Source organism: Anopheles gambiae, chromosome 2 (genome assembly GCF_943734735.2).
Source record: "Anopheles gambiae chromosome 2, idAnoGambNW_F1_1, whole genome shotgun sequence".
Taxonomy (NCBI): domain Eukaryota; kingdom Metazoa; phylum Arthropoda; class Insecta; order Diptera; family Culicidae; genus Anopheles; species Anopheles gambiae.
The window spans coordinates 60469292-60490753 of NC_064601.1; the positions used below are offsets into that span (position 1 = coordinate 60469292).

General features: G+C 39.1%; 1 protein-coding gene across 25 annotated transcripts in view; it reads right to left on the minus strand.

Annotated features, from left to right (window-relative positions):
- LOC11175823 (rho GTPase-activating protein Graf) overlaps positions 1-21462 on the minus strand; it is a 189343-nt gene that overhangs the window by 65069 nt on the left and 102812 nt on the right. For 23 of the 25 annotated variants that reach the window (XR_009764610.1, XR_009764611.1, XM_061641855.1 and 20 more), the window contains 3 exons: positions 7150-7267; positions 6993-7090; positions 6266-6389 (listed from right to left, as the gene is read on the minus strand). The exons of 1 other annotated variant lie outside the window; for it this stretch is intronic. Coding sequence is in view for 21 of the 24 variants with exons in the window: in XM_061641855.1 (XP_061497839.1) it covers positions 6266-6389; positions 6993-7090; positions 7150-7267 (340 nt within the window). In the remaining 3 variants the exon portion in view is untranslated. Of the gene's footprint in view, positions 1-6265; positions 6390-6992; positions 7091-7149; positions 7268-21462 lie in introns of those variants that run through there. One more of the 25 variants, XM_061641856.1, reaches the window with a different exon arrangement.

Genomic DNA, 21462 nt, shown 5'->3' on the forward strand with positions numbered 1-21462 from the left:
GTTTGGCAATCTGCAACGATATTGTGTACCGCGCTGGTGATATCATGTGCGAAGGTTGTTTTAACCCTATTCTAGGCAACCGGCTACCCGGATAGCCAGATCGATTTTGATTGCTTATGGCTCTACCAAACGCGTGCGTAGCTACCCGGGTAGCCAAATCAATTTTGATTGCTTATACCTCTGATTCTAGGAATCCGATTGACTTGAATTTTAAATATGTGTGTAAACCACAACCATCTTTTTGTGGAATATTTCGTAGATTTTTTTTAGTGTAATACACCAATTTTTTTAATTATTTTTGCAATCTATTCCAGTCAACCGGTCTACCCGTGTAACTGCGACTTTAGAGGCTTATAAGTTTTGTACGCATTCAAATAGCGATGCAATATTCTGAAAAAAATGTATAAACCGATGTAATTTCTACAACTGTGCATAGAATGGTTCAATTCGTTACCATTTTTAAATTAAAGGTTTTTAAAATTGACAGATTTTGTTTTTGAAAAAAAAATTACAATACGTAACATTTTTTTCAGCAATTTAAAAAATTATCACATCAAAAAGGTACATTACAGAGAACTGTACATTACATGTCTAACATATTTTTTTAGATTTATTCTATTGGTAGGTTATGTTAATTATACATTGGAAAGAGACTGAATTTAAACATTGTGTGTTATTTTTTTATGTTGGTGTCTTTCTATTCAGAACGTCAGAATCTACGTTGGCGTGATGTACAGATAGGTGAACGCACGTTTGAAGTCGTCCCACAATTCACCTATCTTGGGTCAAAGGTCAGCAACGACAACAGCATGGAAGCTGAGTTGCGCGAGTTATTTTTCTTTCTTCGATGCTAGAAAGAAGTGGACCTTTCGAGTGCTAGAAACCAACTAACTTTATTTTCCATTATTGTTACCAACGCTTAATGTGACCGGTCGGCTAACGGTATCGATATGCATATATCGATCAGCCTATCGATACCCAAGTTATTCAACCCGCCGCATCAGCAGTTTGATGCCGATGTGCTAACTTGCGCAAGGATGCTGGCTGCCAACCGGTCATTCTACAGCCTGAAAAATCAGTTCACCTCAAAGAACCTGTCGCGACGGACAAAGCTGGGACTATATAGTACCCATATAGTTCCAGTACTCACATACGCCTCTGAGACATGGACAATGTCCAAATCTGACGAAACCCTCTTAGCCGCGTTCGAGAGGAAGATGCTCAGAAGGATACTTGGCCCCGTATGTGTGGAAGGACAATGGAGGAGCCGCTATATTGACGAGCTATACGAGATATACGGCGACCTCACTGTCGTACAGCGTATCAACACTGTCTCACAGCTCGCCAGGCTCCGGTGAGCTGGCCTTGTTGTACGCATGGAAACTGACGACCCAGTCAGTAAAGTCTCTTTAGGCCGTCCACAAGGACAGAGCAGGCGTGGTAGGCCCAAATTGAGGTGGCAAGATGGCGTGGAGGCGTCCGCCATTAAGGCCGGGATAAGACCGTGAGCGGTTTCGGACACTCTTGAGGCAGGCCAAGACCGCAAAGCGGTTGTAGTGCCGGATAAGTAAGTAAACAGTGTTGGTTTAATTTTAAATTTCTGTAGTTTGAATTGTACAGTCATGTGAAAGGGTAATTATGCCTGCCTGGTATACTGGATGTGTCAGAGTTTTATTAAGGCCGGGTATACATTGATCGTACTCCGTAGTATAATTTTTATAGTATAAATGGACAAAAATGTTGCCCAGCCCTTTGTTTGCTTTGACCATTTGTCCAACAACTAACGGCCTACTTTGTTGCAATGTATGGACGTTTATCAACATTTTAAACGGCATACAAGTAGCATGGTCGAAACTTGATGACACCAAGTATGAATAATTTTGACACATAAATTATACCGACATCTAGCTTGCGCTGGTCGTCGCCAGATGCGCTAGTGAAAATAAAAATTACACTAGCGAGTACGATTAATGTCTCCCAGCCTTTAAACACTTCAAATTGTTCACTAGACATTATTGTTGAAGTTTAAGGCCGGGCTACAATGATCGTACTCGCAAGTATAATTTCGATTTTCACTAGTGCATCTGGCGGCGGCTAACCGAAGCATTTTGCCAAACAATTTGAGGCTGCTCCAAAAATTCGTTATTTTTAAATGTTTTTCACTTTAACTGGACTGGGAAAGCTTTGTAATTGATACATAAATATGTTGTGCAAGTATTTCAGCCGTTTTCGCATAAAAAAACGGTGAAAAAAACTAATTAATTTTGAGATCCGCCACGACCATTCCCCCGACGACCAAAAAAAGCTTCCACCACCCGCCGCCAATTGCGCTAGTGAAAATCGAAATTACACTTGCGAGTACGATCAATGTAGCCCGGCCTTTACAATTGATTTAAGTATGCGATGAAATACCGGTGTACAATTGATCGTAGGATTCTATGAAATAGTGTTAACAGAATGTAGTTAATAAAATTTTAATTCCTCTTTCAACCACCAAACAGCAAAGGTGTTTTAGCTCTTTTAAAAGGTTATGGGCCTAAAATAACCCAGTGCTAATCAAGCCTAGAAGATTCTTTAAGTCATTAGAGAAAATCATCACGATGGGAGATGAAGAGAAGTTCCTCAAGATTAAGCCTTTTGATGGAACGGGTTTCAATAATTTGAAGTTCAGAATATTGTCGTTCTTCAGGGTGGCCACTCGAATCAGAATTGTAAATTCTCGGTTTTTTTTCCCGGTTTTTTCCCGGATTTTTTTTTTTTTTTTGAGTTTTCCCGGTTCACTATGCTTCGATACTTCAATTCCAAATTATTATATCATACGTTTTCAAAAATCGTTATCTAAAGGATGGTAAGTAATAGTGATGGGAATAGTTCTGAAAATTGAGGAACGGAACGAACCTGCCAATCTGGAGAAAAAGAACGGAACGCGGAACGCAGGTTCGAGATGACCTGCCATAGTTACGCTTTTTCAGTTGCTCACTTTATATATGGTTAACTTGAAAGTATTCATCGAATATTGTGTAATAAATTTTTTGTGCAGTAATCACACAGTTTCAATTAAAACAAAGCTAAATAATAGTTTGCTGAATGTGTAACACTATTCTTATACTAAAATAAAAACGCGTAACTTAAGTAGCCCGCTATACAGTTCCTTTTTCATTAAAAGGTTAATGTATTTTGTTGTTTTTGTTTTTACTAAAATTAATCATTATTCCCTTTTATACTTCTAAATAAAGAAGTGAATCAGAAATTTGTTGGAACGCATATGAAGTTTTGAAGCAAAATCAAAAAGCTTACAAGTTTAATTGACTTGTTAAATTTCGTATGGATTAATTTACACTACATTGATTGAATTAATATTTCTTAATAGAAGCAGATAGAATCGAATAGCAGTGGTTTATATAAAATACATAGACTGTTAAGTTGTTTCTGTAAGGTTGACATTATACTGTACGATGAACTACCGGTGTGAAAGTGTCCAGTAGTGCACTATAATTGTCGTTAAGAATAGCGCTGTTTCACGGCGTTAAATAAATTATTGCGGAAGGCTAAACGTGTCATGCACCTTAAATATTTAGTTCCATCTCAGATAAAAATTCAAACGAGTTGTTGGCACGATAACGACCTCGTGCATTTTGACAGGCGAATGTTTACATCAAGCTGTATAGGATAGCTCGAATAGTTAGACCTATAAACACCAGATGGCGGCACCTGTTAGATAAGGACAAAAAGATATTCCCAAATACGAGACAGATATATGATCAAAAGTAGGACCAATTAGGACAAAGTTCGGCAGCGGTCGCTAAACAGGGTCAAGTGCGGTCAAGACGGATCAGCTGTTCGAGGATAGGCGCCATCCAAAAAGTTAGCGGCAGTAGCAAAATATAAAGCAGAAAGAACAGACTAATTTTTAAACTGTGCAATAAAGCCAAAATAAGCCAGTTCTAGAAAAGTCTACCCAGCTACTCATATACTGTTACACACGTAACAACACGAGTTCATTGGAGACACATGCACATCGAAGCATCTTAGCACCCAAATCATAGCAATTCATTGACTACCACAATGCAGTCCAAATAACGCTCCTATACTGTTAACATCCATATGGCAGAAGAAAAACATTTCATTCATTGCGCTTATCGTTAGTGCAGGATTGTCTCTTTAAATTTTGGCGATTAGCTTCCCACCAATCACAAATCTCTATCCTTCTCTGGCTTCACGGCTCAGGTGTTGTACCGTTATCTCTTTGACTGAGAGAGTATGGCTTGCGCTGTTATCACTCACATAGACAGAATGTCTGTGTGTCCATACTATAAAGAAGCAAAAGAGAAGAGAACGCCGTTCTTTCCCGGTACGAAAAGAACGCTGAGAGAAACAGGTTCAGATTTTACCTGCTTCCTTTGTACGTACCAAATCGACCCATCGTATGAAAGAGAACAGATGCGAGAAACAGGTTCAGATTTTACCTGCTTCCTTTGTACGTACCAAATCGGCCCAGCGTATGAAAGAGAGCAGATGATCGTGCATTCCAGACTGGATCAAAAAGAACGCTGAGAGAAACAGGTTTAAATTGAACCTGGCTGATTTGTTTACAGCAAACCGACTCATCAATACAAAGAGAGTAGAATGTCGTGCGTTCTAGGCCGGATCATAATAAGCACTGAGAGCAACCGACCCAGCGCAGATCGCCGAGAACGCTGAGAGCAGCTGGTTCAGATCGGATCGATAAGATCGTTGATAACAGTCGGTTCAGGTTGGATCACACAGAACAGTGGGAGCAACAGGTTCAGTTTGAACCTGCTTGTGTTAAAAATAAGGATCGCCCTACCAACGGGTCGGAGTCGCTTATGCTTTCTCGCACCTACCGGAGTCGTTGCACTCACTGAACCTACTTGTACCTTTCGGGTCGACCCGAACGACTCCGAGTCGCTTACGGATGGCTCCGACCCGATAGGTTCGGGTCGACCCATTGGTACCCATCGCCCATGTACTAGTACCATATGTGAGAAACGGAAAATGTTGTCCATACACATTGGTGTGATGTTGATGTTGATGTTGTAATTTGGGAACAATATACGAAACATCCCATTAATTGAAAATACACTTGGTACGATGGTAAACAGTGATAGCAAAAGGTTGTGATAATTTCGGGGTTTTTTTTGAGAATTTCCCGGGTTTTCCCGGTTTTTCCTGGAAAAATAAAATTCCTGGCTAATTCCCTGTTTTCCCGGTTGAGTGGCCACCCTGGTGTTCGTCCTTCGTAGACCTTCCTTTTGTTTCCTCGTTTCCTGCCTCTATTTCTTTCCTTTCCTTGTTTCCTTCTCTCTTTGTCACTGTAATGCCCATATGTCCTGACCAAAATTTTCCTTATCTAGGATTAAACTAGCCGGATTAAAATTTAACAATTAATTTGAACTCAATTTCTGCTTTAGGGTTTAGCTACATAAGGTTTAGGTGTAAGTTTTTGTTGTACAGCCCTCGTGGCAAACAATTTGAATAAAAATAATTATAATAATTATAATTATTATCCGACACGCTTTCTCCTGGATGTTTTTTAAATAAGACGATTCATCGAACATACAAGTATCGAAACTTTGATTTTCCCAAGCAATGATTAAGTTGTATGAATTGTTTGTGTTGTGAGTTTGATTACACATTGGACGAACAATGTTTCAGAAACACAAACATTATTGCTGGTTATGCGAGATTAAACTCGTTGAGCTTTAAGATTTGTTCGTTATGTATAAAACTTGTAACAAGGGGTAATCGTTATAAAGGGTTTCACATTGATAAATGAACAACAATAAGAAACAAAGGAGAAATAGTTTTAACAATTTTATAATGCTTCTTGTGCTTCACGTTAATGTTTATTTTGAAAAACAAGAGCATTAACCTGAAACCCTCTATAATACTTTTTCGTTTGACTCGCATAATTGGCCTTATAGGCTATCAAATATAAGCACTATCTAGCAAAAATCCAATAACAACTGTCACACAAACAAACCTCCTGCTAAAAGCTTAAAATTATTTAAATGGTAATCTTTCTGATGTAAAACAGGTTATTAAAACATTCTGAATAAAATCTAAATATCTAAAATTATAGCACAGAATCAAAATGGTGTAATTTTTAATTCTGTATAGACTAAGTTATTAACTTAGTATCTTTAAGTCTCATCGATGATTGCCTCATTGTCATTATTTAGTTCGCAGTTAATATAATCCCAGAAAATCGATGTTTTACAGTAGTTAAATTAATGCAACTTACTTTTTTCCATTAGATACAGATAACCTTGCTTTGCGTATTCACTGTCGGGTTTTAATTTACTGTCCATGTATTTATTTTTCAATTCCTGGGCTTTTTGTCGAGTTTCATCAAAATTTTCGCGAGTCTTGAAAGAATGTATCATTAGTATCACCTAATGCATAAAATCGATGTACTGTGGAACACCGCTTATCTGGCCTCATCGGGATTTTATCTCCCCCGGATACTCTTTTACAACAGATCATATGTCCATATGTTTTTACACTGATTTGAAGTTGTTCAATTCCAGAGATTGTTGTATTGATTTTGAATAAAATATGTAAAAATGTAGTCAGTTTTTGTATTCTGAATAATTATACCGATTAAAAAAGGCTTTTATTTTGTTGGATGAGATTATGTTTGTTTAACTAGAATAAAGATATAAGTGAGTAGGGTAAAGGGTGGGGGGGACGGAGGGTTATGAAAATGTTTTTCAACGTAAGGAACATATAGCATTTAATTTTTTTAGTACATTACGAGACTAACAAATGTTTCAGGAAAATAATTCTAATGAGTTGTGTTTTCAGTGTTTTTCGTCATAATATTATGATCTTATGAACTTTGCATTCATACCTTCTCCTCTGCACATCATGTCACTTTCGTATTGAATTGTCATTTTCGAGTAACACGAATAAAATTTACCCGTATAAACGGCGTTCCACTGTATTTCGTATATGTGTATAATACCTACTTTCTGAACCTTTAGTTGAAGATCAGATAAATATTCCTTGGCATCTTCAGCAACCTCATGTCCAAGGTGGTAGAAGACAAGCCAATCTGATATGAATCCTAAAATAGTATACAAAAAATAATATTTGACCGTCACATTTTTTACATATTATACTCACTTAGTATTATTTCCACAAATTCAAATTTTATTCGTTCTTGCACTTCTTGGATGCTTAAAACGTAGCTCAAAGATTCGCGTAAATATTCTCTTTCCAACATTCCCAAAGAAGCATCGGCCTAAAATTAAGAGAAAGGTTATACATAAAAACGTTGAAAATGTTTATATTATTCAATTAGCATTTTGTTGTTTTTCTTAACGGGAAACCGGTACGGTTCGCTTCACGCATAGCAAAATCTCTCACTTGCTTCATTCTCTCCAAAATCTCTCAATTTAACCATAGGGGAAAGTGGGGCAAAATGGCACTGTTAAGGATATTGCTGTGTATCTCAAATCGATGATTTCACGTCTTATTCATGAAACGAAAATAGTAATAGTAAGCGTTTTGTGAAACAATTAAATAAATTGCAACAATTCAGTAATTTTTCTTCTCAATTAAGTATATATACAGCATAGTTTTAATAATGCAAAACAAATATATTGTAGCGACCTATGCTTACACCACAGCCTCAACATTTTTGCTCCTGTCAAAACCTACCAGCCATTTAGCTCCAAGCTGGAACGACCATTTTGCCCCTAGTGAAACATTTTACAAAGTTGGCCGTTTGTGATAAAAAACTGTACATTAAATTGAAATGACAACTATTTTTTCCACGTTAAACATAAATGATTGTCAAGTGTCATGTGAATGATACACATCCTTTTTTCTCTAATTATGTTCTGAACTCTTACGATAGCTTATTTTCGAGACGGTCAAAAAACATTCTTGTAACCAATTATTTGGAACTACTCAACGACCAGTTCAACAAACAGCTAGAAGCGCCACTAGCAGATATTGTCATGCTACTGCTTCCTAGCATAAAAGAAACACAAAAGGCTATCCGTCGGCTGAAAAATAACAAGGCACCCGTAACCCACGGAATCGCGGCTGACCTGTTCAAGAATGGAGGTGCACGACTAGAAAACGAGATTCATCAAATTGTTACTGAGGTGTGGGATAGCGAAACGATGCTCCGTGATTGGAATCTAGGCATCATCTACCCCGTATACAAGAAGGGAGACAGGTTGGACTGCAACAACTACAGCGGTATTACGGTGTTGAATACCGCCTATAAAATATTCTCCCTGATCCTTCAAGATCGCCTTGTCCCGCACGTCGAAGAGATAGTCGTAAGCTATCAAAGAGGATTCCGAAACGGAAAATCAACCACTGATCAGAACTTCACCATGCGGCAGATCTTGGAGAAGATGGCAGAATACAGAAACGACACATACCATCTCTTCATAGACTTTAAAGCCGCATATGATAGCATAGCCAGGGTAAAACTGTACGACGATATGAGCTCATTTGGAATCCCGGCCAAACTGATAAGGCTAGTTAGAATGACTATGACCAACGTCACATGCCAGGTGAGGGTGGATGGAAAACTCTCAGGACCTTTTGTTACCACCAAAGGTCTGCGCCAGGGAGACGGGCTTGCCTGTCTCCTATTCAACCTGGCACTAGAGAGGGCCATCCGCGACTCGAGGGTGGAGACTACGGGAACCATCTTCTATAAGTCAACCCAGATCCTGGCATACGCTGATGATATAGACATCATTGTTCTGCGGCTCTCCTATGTAGCAGAAGCCTACCAAGGGATCGAGCAGGCGGCAGAGAACCTCGGATTGCAGATAAACGAGGCAAAGACCAAACTGATGGTGGCAACATCAGCGGGCCTACCAACAAATAATCAGAATCTACGTAGGCGTGACGTGCAGACAGGTGAACGCACTTTTGAAGTCGTCCCACAATTCACCTATCTTGGGTCAAAGGTCAGCAACGACAATAGCATGGAAGCTGAGTTGCGCGCAAGGGTGCTGGCTGCCAACCGGTCATTCTATAGCCTGAAAAATCAGTTCACCTCAAAGAACCGCGACGAACGGAGCTGGGACTATATTGTACCTATATAGTTCCGGTACTCACATACGCCTCTGAGACATGGACACTGTCCAAATCTGACGAAACCCTCTTAGTCGCGTTCGAGAGGAAGATGCTCAGAAGGATACTTGGCCCCGTATGTGTGGAAGGACAATGGAGGAGCCACTATAATGACGAGCTATACGAGATGTACGGCGACCTCACTGTCGTACAGCGTATCAACACTGTCTCACAGCTCGCCAGGCTCCGGTGGACTGGCCTTGTTGTACGCATGGAAACTGACGACCCAGTCCGTAAAGTCTCTTTAGGTCGTCCACAAGGACAGAGGAGGCGTGTTAGCCCCAAATTGAGGTGGCAATAAGGCGTGGAGGCGTCCGTCATTAAAGCCGGGATGGCAGACGAAGGCGCGAGGCCGCGAGCGGTTTCGGACACTCCTGAGGCAGACCGCAAAGCGGTTGTAGCGCCGGATAAATAAGTAAGTAAGCCAATCTCCATAGAAATCTTCATTCATTATTGTTGTGCACGCAGCCAGTTCAGTATAACCGCGACTCGATGCTGTCGTGCAACTGACAGCACCCGACGTCTGAAAGGCCGTTAAGGGCTTGGGGAGCGATCGGGCTACCGAACGTAGGGCATTCGATCATTGGCTACGACCCGACACACACAACAGTCCCGTTCACGCATATCTTTATTATATTAGAATATAAGTTGTTCATACCAAAGAGCCGCGTGTGTCCCTAATCCCTCAATTGTGCACCTTGTCCGAAACACAAAAATTATGGCGACCAAAATCAGAGTCATAAGACCATCTGTAGTTTATCTAATTGAAAATTGGTAGGGGAAGGTAGGTAAAGACGGACACGTTAAGGGAAATGGTAAAAATCTAGGGATATATAAGTGCAAAGACCATGAAAATGTGCATACATTATTTTACACTCATGTTTTATCAGAAAATGTTTTAAAACTTTTAAGTTTCCATCGATTTTTGCGTTTTTTTCATGAATGAAAAACATGTTTTTTTTTGTGCAGTTTTGAAATGTTCGGGTAAGACGGACACCTGATATGGGAAAGATGGACACCATGAAGGGTAAGATGGACACCTGTAGAAAAGGTTAGAAAGTGAAGAGTTTTACAATATTTTAACAAATTCTATCGCTTTCCACGTCCTGGTACGTTTATAAACCAATTCTTGGTCTATTGCAACGGCGATTCATTCAGCCATCAATTTAGGAATTGTAAACGGCACTTGTAATATATCGTAGAATGCAGCATCTAAAGCATTATTGACATTTCGCGCACTTACAGCTGACGTTGCTCTAGCTTACAGAACAAAAGTCTAGAACTTCCTTTTAGGAAATTACTCCGCAAAAAGTCCACGACCCCAGTATTCATGAGGGACTTGTTAACAGTTTAATCCATTTTCCACCATGTCAAAATTCTACATTTGATGTTTGTAATCCAATAGAATTTCTCATCTATCCCTGAACAATGTCGTATAAATGCCTCATCTTTTTATTGCTTAAAGTTGTCCAAGTCGTTTGAAGATATTGGATTTAGTGAAGCGCCTCATCAGCGTCGAGCGAGTAATAGCATAACGCATGACTGCTATTTTGACCGGTGTTTCATTTATCGCTTATTTATTACTTTTTCTAGTTACTGATTAATTTATAGCATCGGAATACCCTTATTAAAGATATTTGAAGAAATATATTCATCACCAATTGATATAAGATGTAAAAAATCAATAAATTCGGTGTCCATTTTTCCCCACAACAAAGTGTCCGTCTTTCCCGCTTTGATGTCAGAATGTTTAAACCACCAGAAAACAATATTTTGTATTGCTTTTATTCTCGTTCTTTTGCCAGTTTTTTCATTAATGATCACGACAACCCATTCATGAAATAAAACTGCCGGAAATATAAACAATACAAGTTGTAGAGCTTAAGATCGGCAGTAGTCAAATTAGATCCACAAGGGTGCACATGATTGAAAATTTGTTTTCTTCGTGGATTTAATCAATTTTATATATATTATGCCAAAAATGTTCTCAAATGTGTTGTTTTACCTTCAGTTTGGATTCTACATTGTTGAATTACTCAAAAATTACCTTTTTCATGCATTTATGAGAAGTGTCCATCTTACCCGCAGTGTCCGTCTTTACCTACCTTCCCCTACATTGGTCATGGCAGCATGCCTGATGGAAGCCTGATTCCTGAGATCGTTTGTAACATTCTATCAAAATTAACACGTGTTTTTGCTGACGTCTGATTTCATCTGATTTCTAAACGTTTTGCAGAAATATAATGTGCTATCTTTAGTATACCTAACGATGGGTTCGACCTTTTCCAAAACAATATGTCAAAAATTGTGATTGAAAGTGTGTGTGATTCCTGTTGGCTGAATGATTTTGTTAATTTTTCTGTTTAATTTCTATTCTAAGTTACTTTCTTATAGAAATTGCTTAATTCGCGAAGTGCCTTGATTGATGGCTTAACAATAAAAAAGTAACGTTATCTAACATACGAGTATGAGTACGAGTATGATTTTGTATGAGGTTGAAACTAAACCGTGAGTTGTTTCTTTTAAAATTTGTTCATTTTTTTGCTAACAAATTTAATCATCGAAAAGAATATAACATAACTTTGATTGATTATTTTACCATTTTACTAAAATTTTGCAGAATTGAAAGCTCAGTTTAATTAAAATAACCATGTTTGATTTTCCTTCCTAGTTATAACTACAACAGTTTTTGTATTTTTTTATCTTTTGTATGCATACATGCATAGAGAGCAGGTAGAATAAAACCGACAAGGTTTTATAATGGTGCTGATCTGACAATTCATAGAGAAACCTGCGAAGTTGAAAATCTCTTCATATTTCAGAAGACCGGAATTGACTGACGTGTACTATAGAAGCAGAAATACTTCTACAAATAAACTTTGGCTAAAGCGGTCGCGGGCCAAACCATCAGACCTCGGGCCACATTTGACCCGCGGGCAATCAGTTTGACATCTCTGGTCTAGGATAAATCCCCATCTTTAATGAGTGCGGTCAATTTCAGCCCAACAACAGGACTGTGACTGAAGGAGAAAGGTGTCCTGTCGTTACTGCAGCCACAGTTCGAAATAGACGTCGATCCATTTCGTCTTGATATTTTGTTTCGTTTAGATATTTTTTGTGTATTATTTTTTAATATGTAGTGTATTATTTATTGTTTATATATTCATTGTATATATGTAAATTTTGTTTATATATTGATTAGATGTATGAACACCAAACTTAGAACAAATATGAAGCAAATTGTATGTTTTCGTTGTTTCATTTTAGATCCTTCCATGCAAAATATGCCAACACAGTTTGTTGCAGAAGCAGGACATGAATCCGATGATCAATACTTCAACGAAATTATCGAAGAGGCATCAGAAGGCAGTATATCAGAAGAGGAAAACGCGAGGGTATCAATGTTCCGGGACATGAGTATGACAGAGTGTATGCAATACTTGGCTATAACGAAAAATGGTCTACATTCTACTGTTAACGTATTGCTAGAAATTTTAAGAGAAAAAAACTACTCATACTTTACTGAAGGATGCACAAAGGCTCCTTAAGACGAACAGAACTGTGCCAAATATTCTTAACGTTGAAGGTGGGCAGTTTTGGTACAGAGGAGTTCTTAGCAGTCTCACAAATCGTTTCAAGTAATCGCATACAAATAAATGTCATTACTAGCAATATTTGTCTTGTATTTGTACAATAATAGAATTGTATAATATTTGTCAAAAATTGGGCTGCCACTTTACAATAAAGGTTCGGCTACGTTTTGGCCAATTCTTATTGAGCATGAAATGCCTCACAGTTGCCTTTTTTTGTTGGAGTTTCAAAACCACCCCGACTGGACAAGTATTCAGGGCAACTTATTCCACAGCTAAACCAGCTGGTTGATGAAAGCATCCTAATGAATGATACACACCATGTAATAAAAGTTCGTGCTATTATTACTGATGCACCCGCGCGGACTTTTATTAAAGGTATGGCATTTTCACCGTGGAGCTGTCATCAGACGGTGGGTGCCGGTGTTCACTACAACCGAGCGCTCCATACCTGGATACAAAACTCCATAGCTGTTTTGCACACTTCTCCTAAGTGTTTGACAGATTCCCCTATATGCCTGCAAACCTCCATAGCAACGTTGCAAACATCCCCTTACCATTTCAAACATTCCACCGAGTGGATCAAGTAATCCATTATATGATTCGAAACCCTGTATTATTGCTTTGGTAGACCAAAGGTGAATCGGATAAATAATTGTAGATCATAAACTTTATCAATTGCCTGATGCAGACGATTTGAACATCACACATTTTTTGCCGGTTTCTAAATTTGATATGCATTCTTGTAATTCATTTTTTATTTTACAGGGTTTTCAATGATATTATTGACGTGTTCAGCGAGTTGTTGATTCGTTCGGGCATATAATTGACACTTTCAGCGAGATATTGAATTGTTCGGAAGCAGGCGTTGACAAGTTCGGCGATACTACAGAGCTGTCACTTTCGTACCCCTTGGACTGCAGCTTGGATCATTCTCATCAGAAGGTAAACAAACGGTTTTCGTAAAAATATGTTTGTTTTAACTAATTCATGAATTAAACAGCTTGGAGAATGATTATTAGCTACTTTTAGGACTTTTAAGAATGAAAAATTGAACCCTGCGGCACAGTGTGTAAACAAAACAAATGACAACACTACAGAATTGCTGAGCTTGTCAACGCCTACTTCCGAACAATTCTATATCTCGCTGAAAGTGTCAATTATATGCCCGAACGAATCAACAACTCGCTGAACATGTCAATAATATCATTGAAAACCCTGTAATTGGTTTGAATTCTGGAATTGGTGGCTGTGAGGATGAATGATTGGTATTGTAACTCACGGTTGAAACCATAATTAATTCAGTTCTCAATAAAGCCAATTTTGATATCGTTATTTGATTTGCAGCTATTGTTGCCCTATCAATGGCGGATTTTTTTGCCTAGATAGCACATTGTTTTGCTAATGCCTCCAGGCTTGCTAAAAGCATGCTATGCTAAAAGCACGGACACATTCGGTACAGCTGGTTGAATGTTTTCCATTACAGCTATCTCAACTTGTAGAGCCGTTACACTACTGCTCGTTGGAAATACATTGTTATCACTCCACGATGTTGGAATGGCCATTCCACAAATTGCAACATCTTCAGGAGAAACACTTCCATCAGCCAATGAAACTGAACATACGTGATCGTTCATCATTCTGTAGAGATAAAACCCGTTTTTAACTCTATCTCATACCGAAGTGCAAATAGTCGAATGAGTAAGTGTTAAGCACCTTGACTACGATGGATCAGGCATCAATTCTCGCAGGTAAGTATATAAAACCACACAATTACGCTATGAATAAAAAGTTCTTCTCTCTCCGCAGGTTCCCACAAGCTTAATATGGCCACATCAAGGGGCACAAAAACAAACAAAAGCGGGAGCGGTGGTATGAAAGATACACCTGTTCCCCAACTAGGTTCGAATCTCGTGCCGTTTGCATCGAATCGCAAACCGCCTGCTTCGAATCGCATCCCAACGGTCAAAAACCGAAGATTTTATATTGACGTTTCGCTTTTTCTATCTGGCTCTCGCGCTAATTTTAGTGATTCTCCCTTCGTGAGTATCCACGAGCCCCCTCGTGTTGTTGTTGTTGTTGGAATTTGAAACCGAAACCCCCTCGTGCGCTGCCAAAATCAACGAAGAACGAAATCGAGTGGCTCAAGCGAAAGAACGAAAAAAAAATGATGAAAGAGTGTGCTGTGACAATACCACACACGCACGCACAAGGCGACACACGAAATCTGGTGTGATACCGGCTCTAGAGCAAGAACACACATGCACACATTTGGCCACACCAGAGCTCTGTTACAGGGTTTTCCGTTCCAATTAACAACTATCAACAGTCTATTAGCAATCCTCGATTTGAAAAACACGATTGTCTACCACTTACAAACAAGTTTTTGGTACACTGTCCATTTCAATTTCACAATTGTTGTCTTCGAAAACACACGTCAGATGCGGCACGGGTTGTTTTGGTTTTGGCTAGAACGTGTATCACTGGGCTGTAAAAATTGAACCATGCTGTAAACGGGTCATAATCAATACGGGTATATGGGAATATGGAGCTATATAGACATAATACGCAGTTTTATCGATACAGGCGTCCCCCGAGTTACGACCCTCTTGAGTTACGACGATTCGCAGATACGAAGATTTTGATTTTGACAGTTAAAAGTTGTTATTGAGACGAAATTGATATATTTTTTTGAATTTCTGTGCAGATAACCGTTACAAACCTATTTCCTCAGACTCCAAAACTCCTCCATCTTGAATTTCTAGATCGTGTAAACGGCTTTTGGAGGAAAATTAATACATTATCGTATATTATTTTAAATAAAATATACGATTTCATAGATTTCAATTTCGGTTATAAACTTTACATTCACAGATATTCGACATACGACTATTTCGACTTACACCTTGTTTTGAGACATTTTGTCGGTCCCAAATTCAGTCGTATCTCGGGGGACACCTGTACTTTATTTTTTAAATTTACTTATTTTTTCTGTTTTTAACATTACTCGATGGTTATTGACTGAATTAATCAATAAATGGTTCAAACATAGATCACTTGATTACTGTTCCCCTATTTTAATGTTATATAATCTTTTTTATCGCGCAGATCGCGAACGAACGGTACCTCCATGTGGGGTGTTATATTGATTGAACACTTACCAGCATTACGCATTATTATCATTTTACATTACGAGAATTTACAGTGCTTCACCTAGAACACCGCATAGATTGTTGCTCATTTATTAGCATCGGTACAGAAAAAGGTTAAGCAAATATTTCATTTCAGGGAACGGTCAGAACCTCGCCGCATGCGTAGTAAAAACGATAGCGAGTTGAATCAATCTATACACAGGTATGGAAACTGTATAAGTGTATTAAATTATCTTCAGTATATTGCGTCGATATTCCATAACGCATTAAAAAATTATAAGCCTTCATAGTCGCTGATTACCCGTGTAGCCCGGTTGCCTGGAATATGATGTTTTTTTGGTTGCCGGTGACAGGGTTCATAGAAGCTCCGGCGAGATTTCAAGTGCTTGATATAAACGGAGAAGTGACACATATGGGTAAGCAAAGACATGCTGTATTTTGTATTTGAAAACTTGAATCTGGAGGGTGTAAATGTATGTTTAAACGAACATAATTCATTTTGCACTGAGCGCCGAAACGGATTTCGTCGAACGTAATCCATGCTCTGGCCGTGTGTCTTCGGTTAGTTTATCAATCACTAATTCCATTATGTTTTGTAATCCTCTAGCACTTTCTTCAATCCCTACAAAGTTTGATTGTTGCAGTGCTGTTGAAACTAAATAACAAATCCCTTGCGGTGAATAGTTCTTCCAGCTAATAGTTGACTTTTTGTCCATATTTTTTTTATTTTCATTAATTTTTATGCTAATTGTTTCATGATCGGAGATTTTTAAAGATGGTTCAGTTTGTACTACAATTAAATCAATGTTACTATAAACGTGATCAATTAAAGCTCTCTTTCGTTAAAGTTCGATTGGTGATTCGAGTTGGCTTGTTTACTTTTTGATGCATGTTTACTGAACACATTAAATTTTTAAAATTTCTGGATTTTTCTTGATCCAGCCAATTTATGTTAAAATCTCCTACAATTATACATTGTTTAGACCAGGGGCCTCCAAACTTTTCAGCTCGTGGGCCGCATTGGTTCAAAAATAACTATGTTGAGGGCCATTTGACGCTACCTTTAAATGATGATTGAACGTTTAAATCTCGTTTTGATAACAAAATACTAACGTTACTAGTACAGCTTCGAGTAACCAAAGCTTGATTTTTGTCTAAGAAAAGTAAAAAATACAATTCTATTTGAAAAAGTCATAATAACGTAATATTTATATTAACTCTAGCAAAGTCATCGTGGGTCATCGTGAGTCATCGTCATCGTCATTGAGGGCCGCATGCGGCCCGCGGGCCGTAGTTTGGAGACCCCTGGTTTAGACCAATCATTGAAGCTATCCATCCATATTTCTAGTTGCTCAATAAATTTAGTTTCATTAGAACTTGGTAAATGATATATAACACCATATAAAGCTGGAGACATGCTTCGCAAAATATTGACACTCAAAAACCAATTTCCATCAATTGATTCGTTTAGAATTCGTTTAAAAAGAACAGAATCTCTGATATACAGCGCCACACCTCCTGTATGTCTTGAATGAGATAAACAAAAGGAACATCTATATCCAGGAATATAATATTGTCCAAATGCTTCACTTTCTGTGATGTGAGTTTCAGAAATTAAAACTAATAAGGGTTTAAAAGTTTCTACAGTTGTTCTTTGCATAATATTATGTGTAGAAAGACCTGCGACGTTTAAGTAAATTATTTCCCCATTTTTTGGGGTGCTATTCTTTGATTGCTATTGTACAAGTTTGGACATTTTTTCTAATTCTTTTTTATGTATTGGACACCATTTAATATTGGCTGGATGGTTTGTATCTAGCATGGCATTATTTTTTAGATTTTCATTTCACAGGTGTATAACCTGAAGCATAATGATTTGCACGTTACTGTTAGGTGGTTTTCACAACATTAATTGGAATGGAACACCCTGTATAGTGCAGATAGTTTTCTGCTGTCCACGGTGATACTACACACTAGTGATGCGCGTTGCGTTCCGAACCTGCCAGGTGCGATCCGTTCCAGCATGCAAGCATCCGGACCGCGATCCTTATTTTTAACACAAGCAGGTTCAAACTGAACCTGTTGCTCCCACCGTTCTTTGTGATCCGACCTGAACCGACTGTTATCAACGATCTTATCGATTCGATCTGAACGGGCTGCTCTCAGCGTTCTCGGTGATCTGTGCTGGGTCGGATGCTCTCAGTGCTTATTACGATCCGGCCTAGAACGCACGACATTCTACTCTCTTTGTATGATGAGTCGGTTTGCCGTAAACAAATCAGCCAGGTTCAGTTTAAACCTGTTTCTCTCAGCGTTCTTTTCGATCCAGTCTGGAACGCACGATCATCTGCTCTCTTTCATACGATGGGCCGATTTGGTACGTACAAAGGAAGCAGGTAAAATCTGAACCTGTTTCTCGTATCTGTTCTCTTTCATACGATGGGTCGATTTGGTACGTACAAAGGAAGCAGGTAAAATCTGAACCTGTTTCTCTCAGCGTTCTTTTCGTTCCGGTAAAGAACGGCGTTCTCTTCTCTTTTGCTTCTTTCTAGTATGAATTCTGTCACACTAGTATGAATTCTGTGAATTTCACATTCTGTCTATGTGAGTGATAACAGCGCAAGCCATACTCTCTCAGTCAAAGAGATAACGGTATAACACCTGAGCCGTGAAGCCCGAGAAGGATAGAGATTTGTGATTGGTGGGAAGCTAATCGCCAAAATTTAAAGAGACAATCCTGCACTAACGATAAGCGCAATGAATGAAATGTTTCTCTTCTGCCATATGGATGTTAACAGTATAGGTGCGTTATTTGGACTGCATTGTGGTAGTCAATGACTTGCTATGATTTGGGTGCTAAGCTGCTTCGTTGTACATGCATCTCCAATGAACTCGATTGAATTTTTATCTGAGATGGAACTAAATATTTAAGGTGCATGACACGTTTAGCCTTCCGCAATAATTTATTTAACGCCGTGAAACAGCGCTATTCTTAACGACAATTATAGTGCACTACTGCACACTTTCACACCGGTAGTTCACCGTACAGTATAATGTCAACCTTACAGAAACAACTTAACAGTCTATGTATTTTATATAAACCACTGTTATTCGAATCTATCTGCTTCTATTAAGAAATATTAATTCAATCAATGTAGTGTAAATTAATCCATACGAAATTTAATAAGTCAATTAAACTTGTAAGCTTTTTGATTTTGCTTCAAAACTTCATATGCGTTCCAACAAATTTCTGATTCACTTCTTTATTTAGAAGTATAAAAGGGAATAATGATTAATTTTAATGAAAAAGGAACTGTATAGCGGGCTACTTAAGTTAAGCGTTTTAATGGTAGTACAAGAATAGTTTTACACATTCAGTAAACTAATATTTAGCTTTGTTTAATTGAAACTGTGTGATTACTGCACAAAAAATATATTACACAATATTCGATGAATACTTTCAAGTTAACCATATATAAAGTGAGCAACTGAAAAAGATTAACCATGGCAGGTCATCTCGAACCTGCGTTCCGCGTTCCTTTCTTTTTCTCCAGATTGGCAGGTTCGTCCCGTTCCTCAATTTTCGGAACTATTCCCATCACTAATCCACACAGCCACGCACTTGACGATACACGCTGTGTGGTGCGGTGGACGTTGAGAATTTAGTGGTGCAAATACACACTTGGCGACACTCGCTCTGCGGTGCGGTGAGATTTGTGTTCTGTGTCCAGTGGTGCAAATATAACAACACAACAGACAACAAAACCTGTGGCTGTGTCGTCGTGTTGGATCAGGTGGCCCGTACAGTGCAGCGAGAATAATCAGGAGCAACAGCGATGAGGAGCAGAAAGTGTTGTGCTGAATTTGTTATTTTTTTCACTGTGCGAGTGTAAAAAGTGTTTTTTTTTTTAATTATGTGCGTTAATTTGGAACTAAGTGCAGTGATTATTGTGCAAGTGTTGTGTTCTTTTGTATTCTATGTTGGTTCGATATTCAATAAATCGAATTACGATAGTATAATGGTGTGCACTGTATCATTTCGGAAAGAAATCCTGCCAAAAAAGGGGGAGGGGACTAATTAAACGAAGGTTCGTGCCGAACTCCGTTCGGGTTCGTTTCGGCTTCGGGTTACTTCGAGTGCTTATATGCCGGCCCACCGGTCACCAGCACTCAGAGATCCGCTGAGATTGAAGCTGCCCACCGGTCACCAGCACTCAGAGATCCGCTGAGATTGAAGCTGGCTTTGAAGCTGAGTTGGCGAAATTATTCAACCGATCCGTCGGGTCCCGAAGCCGAAGCAAACCCGAAGCCGAAGCAAAACCCGAACGGGGTTCGGCACGACCCTTCGTTAAAATAGCCCCCTCCCCCTTTTTTGCCAGGATTTCTTTCCGAAATAATACAGTGCGAACCATTATATCAACATTATTCGATTTATTGAATATCGAACCAACATATAAAAAACACAACACTTGCACAATAATCACTGCACTTAATTATAAATCAACGCACATAATTTAAAAAAAAAACACTTTTTACACTCGCACAGTGAAAAAAAAAAACAAATTTAGCACAGCATTTTCTGCTCCTCATCCCTGTTGCTCTTGGTTTTTCTCGCTGCACTGTACGGGCCACTGCTCCAACACTACGACACAGCCACAGGTTTTGTTGTCTCCGTTCGCCGTGAAGCACACATGAAATGGAAGAAAAATGATATTAATTAGAAGGGGGAATATTGGTTGATATTTTTAATCACTTTTACTTACCTTAAATTAGAATGATCTCCATTTTTACGGGGTTTATCCGCTGACCACCAAGAGCTGAAACACCACACAAGCACCAACCTCACTGGACTGAAAGTAAAGCCTACTGCGTGAATGTGTGTATGCGCTTCTGCCAAGCCAACCGCGCCGCACTGCGTGTGTAGCCAAGTGCGTGTGTGTGTATATTTGCACCACTGGACACAGAACACAAATCTCACCGCAAAGCAGAGCGTGTGTCGCCAAGTGTATGCATGTGTGTATTTGCACCACTGAATTCTGAACGTCCGCCGCACCGCACCACACAGCGTGTATCGCCAAGTGCGTGGCTGTGTGTTGTATCACCGTGGTGTGGCCAAATGTGTGCATGTGTGTACTTGCTCCACTGAAAGCCGGTATCGCACCAGATTTCGGGTGTCGCCTTGTGCGTGTGTGTGTCTTATTGTCACAGCACACTCGTTCGTCATTTTTTTTCGTTTTTTCGCTTGAGCCACTCGATTTCGTTCTTCGCTGATTTTGGCAGCGCACGAAGGGGGTTCGGTTTCAACTTCCAACAACAACAACCACACGAGGAGGCTCGGGGACACTCATCAGGGGAAAATCGCTCAAATTAGAGCGAGAGACAGATAGAAAAAACGAAAGGTCAATATAAAATCTTCGGCTTTTGACTGTTGGGTGGCTTTGAAGCTGAGTTGGCGAAATTATTCAACCGATCCGTCGGGTCCCGAAGCCGAAGCAAACCCGAAGCCGAAGCAAAACCCGAACGGGGTTCGGCACGACCCTTCGTTAAAATAGCCCCCTCCCCCTTTTTTGCCAGGATTTCTTTCCGAAATA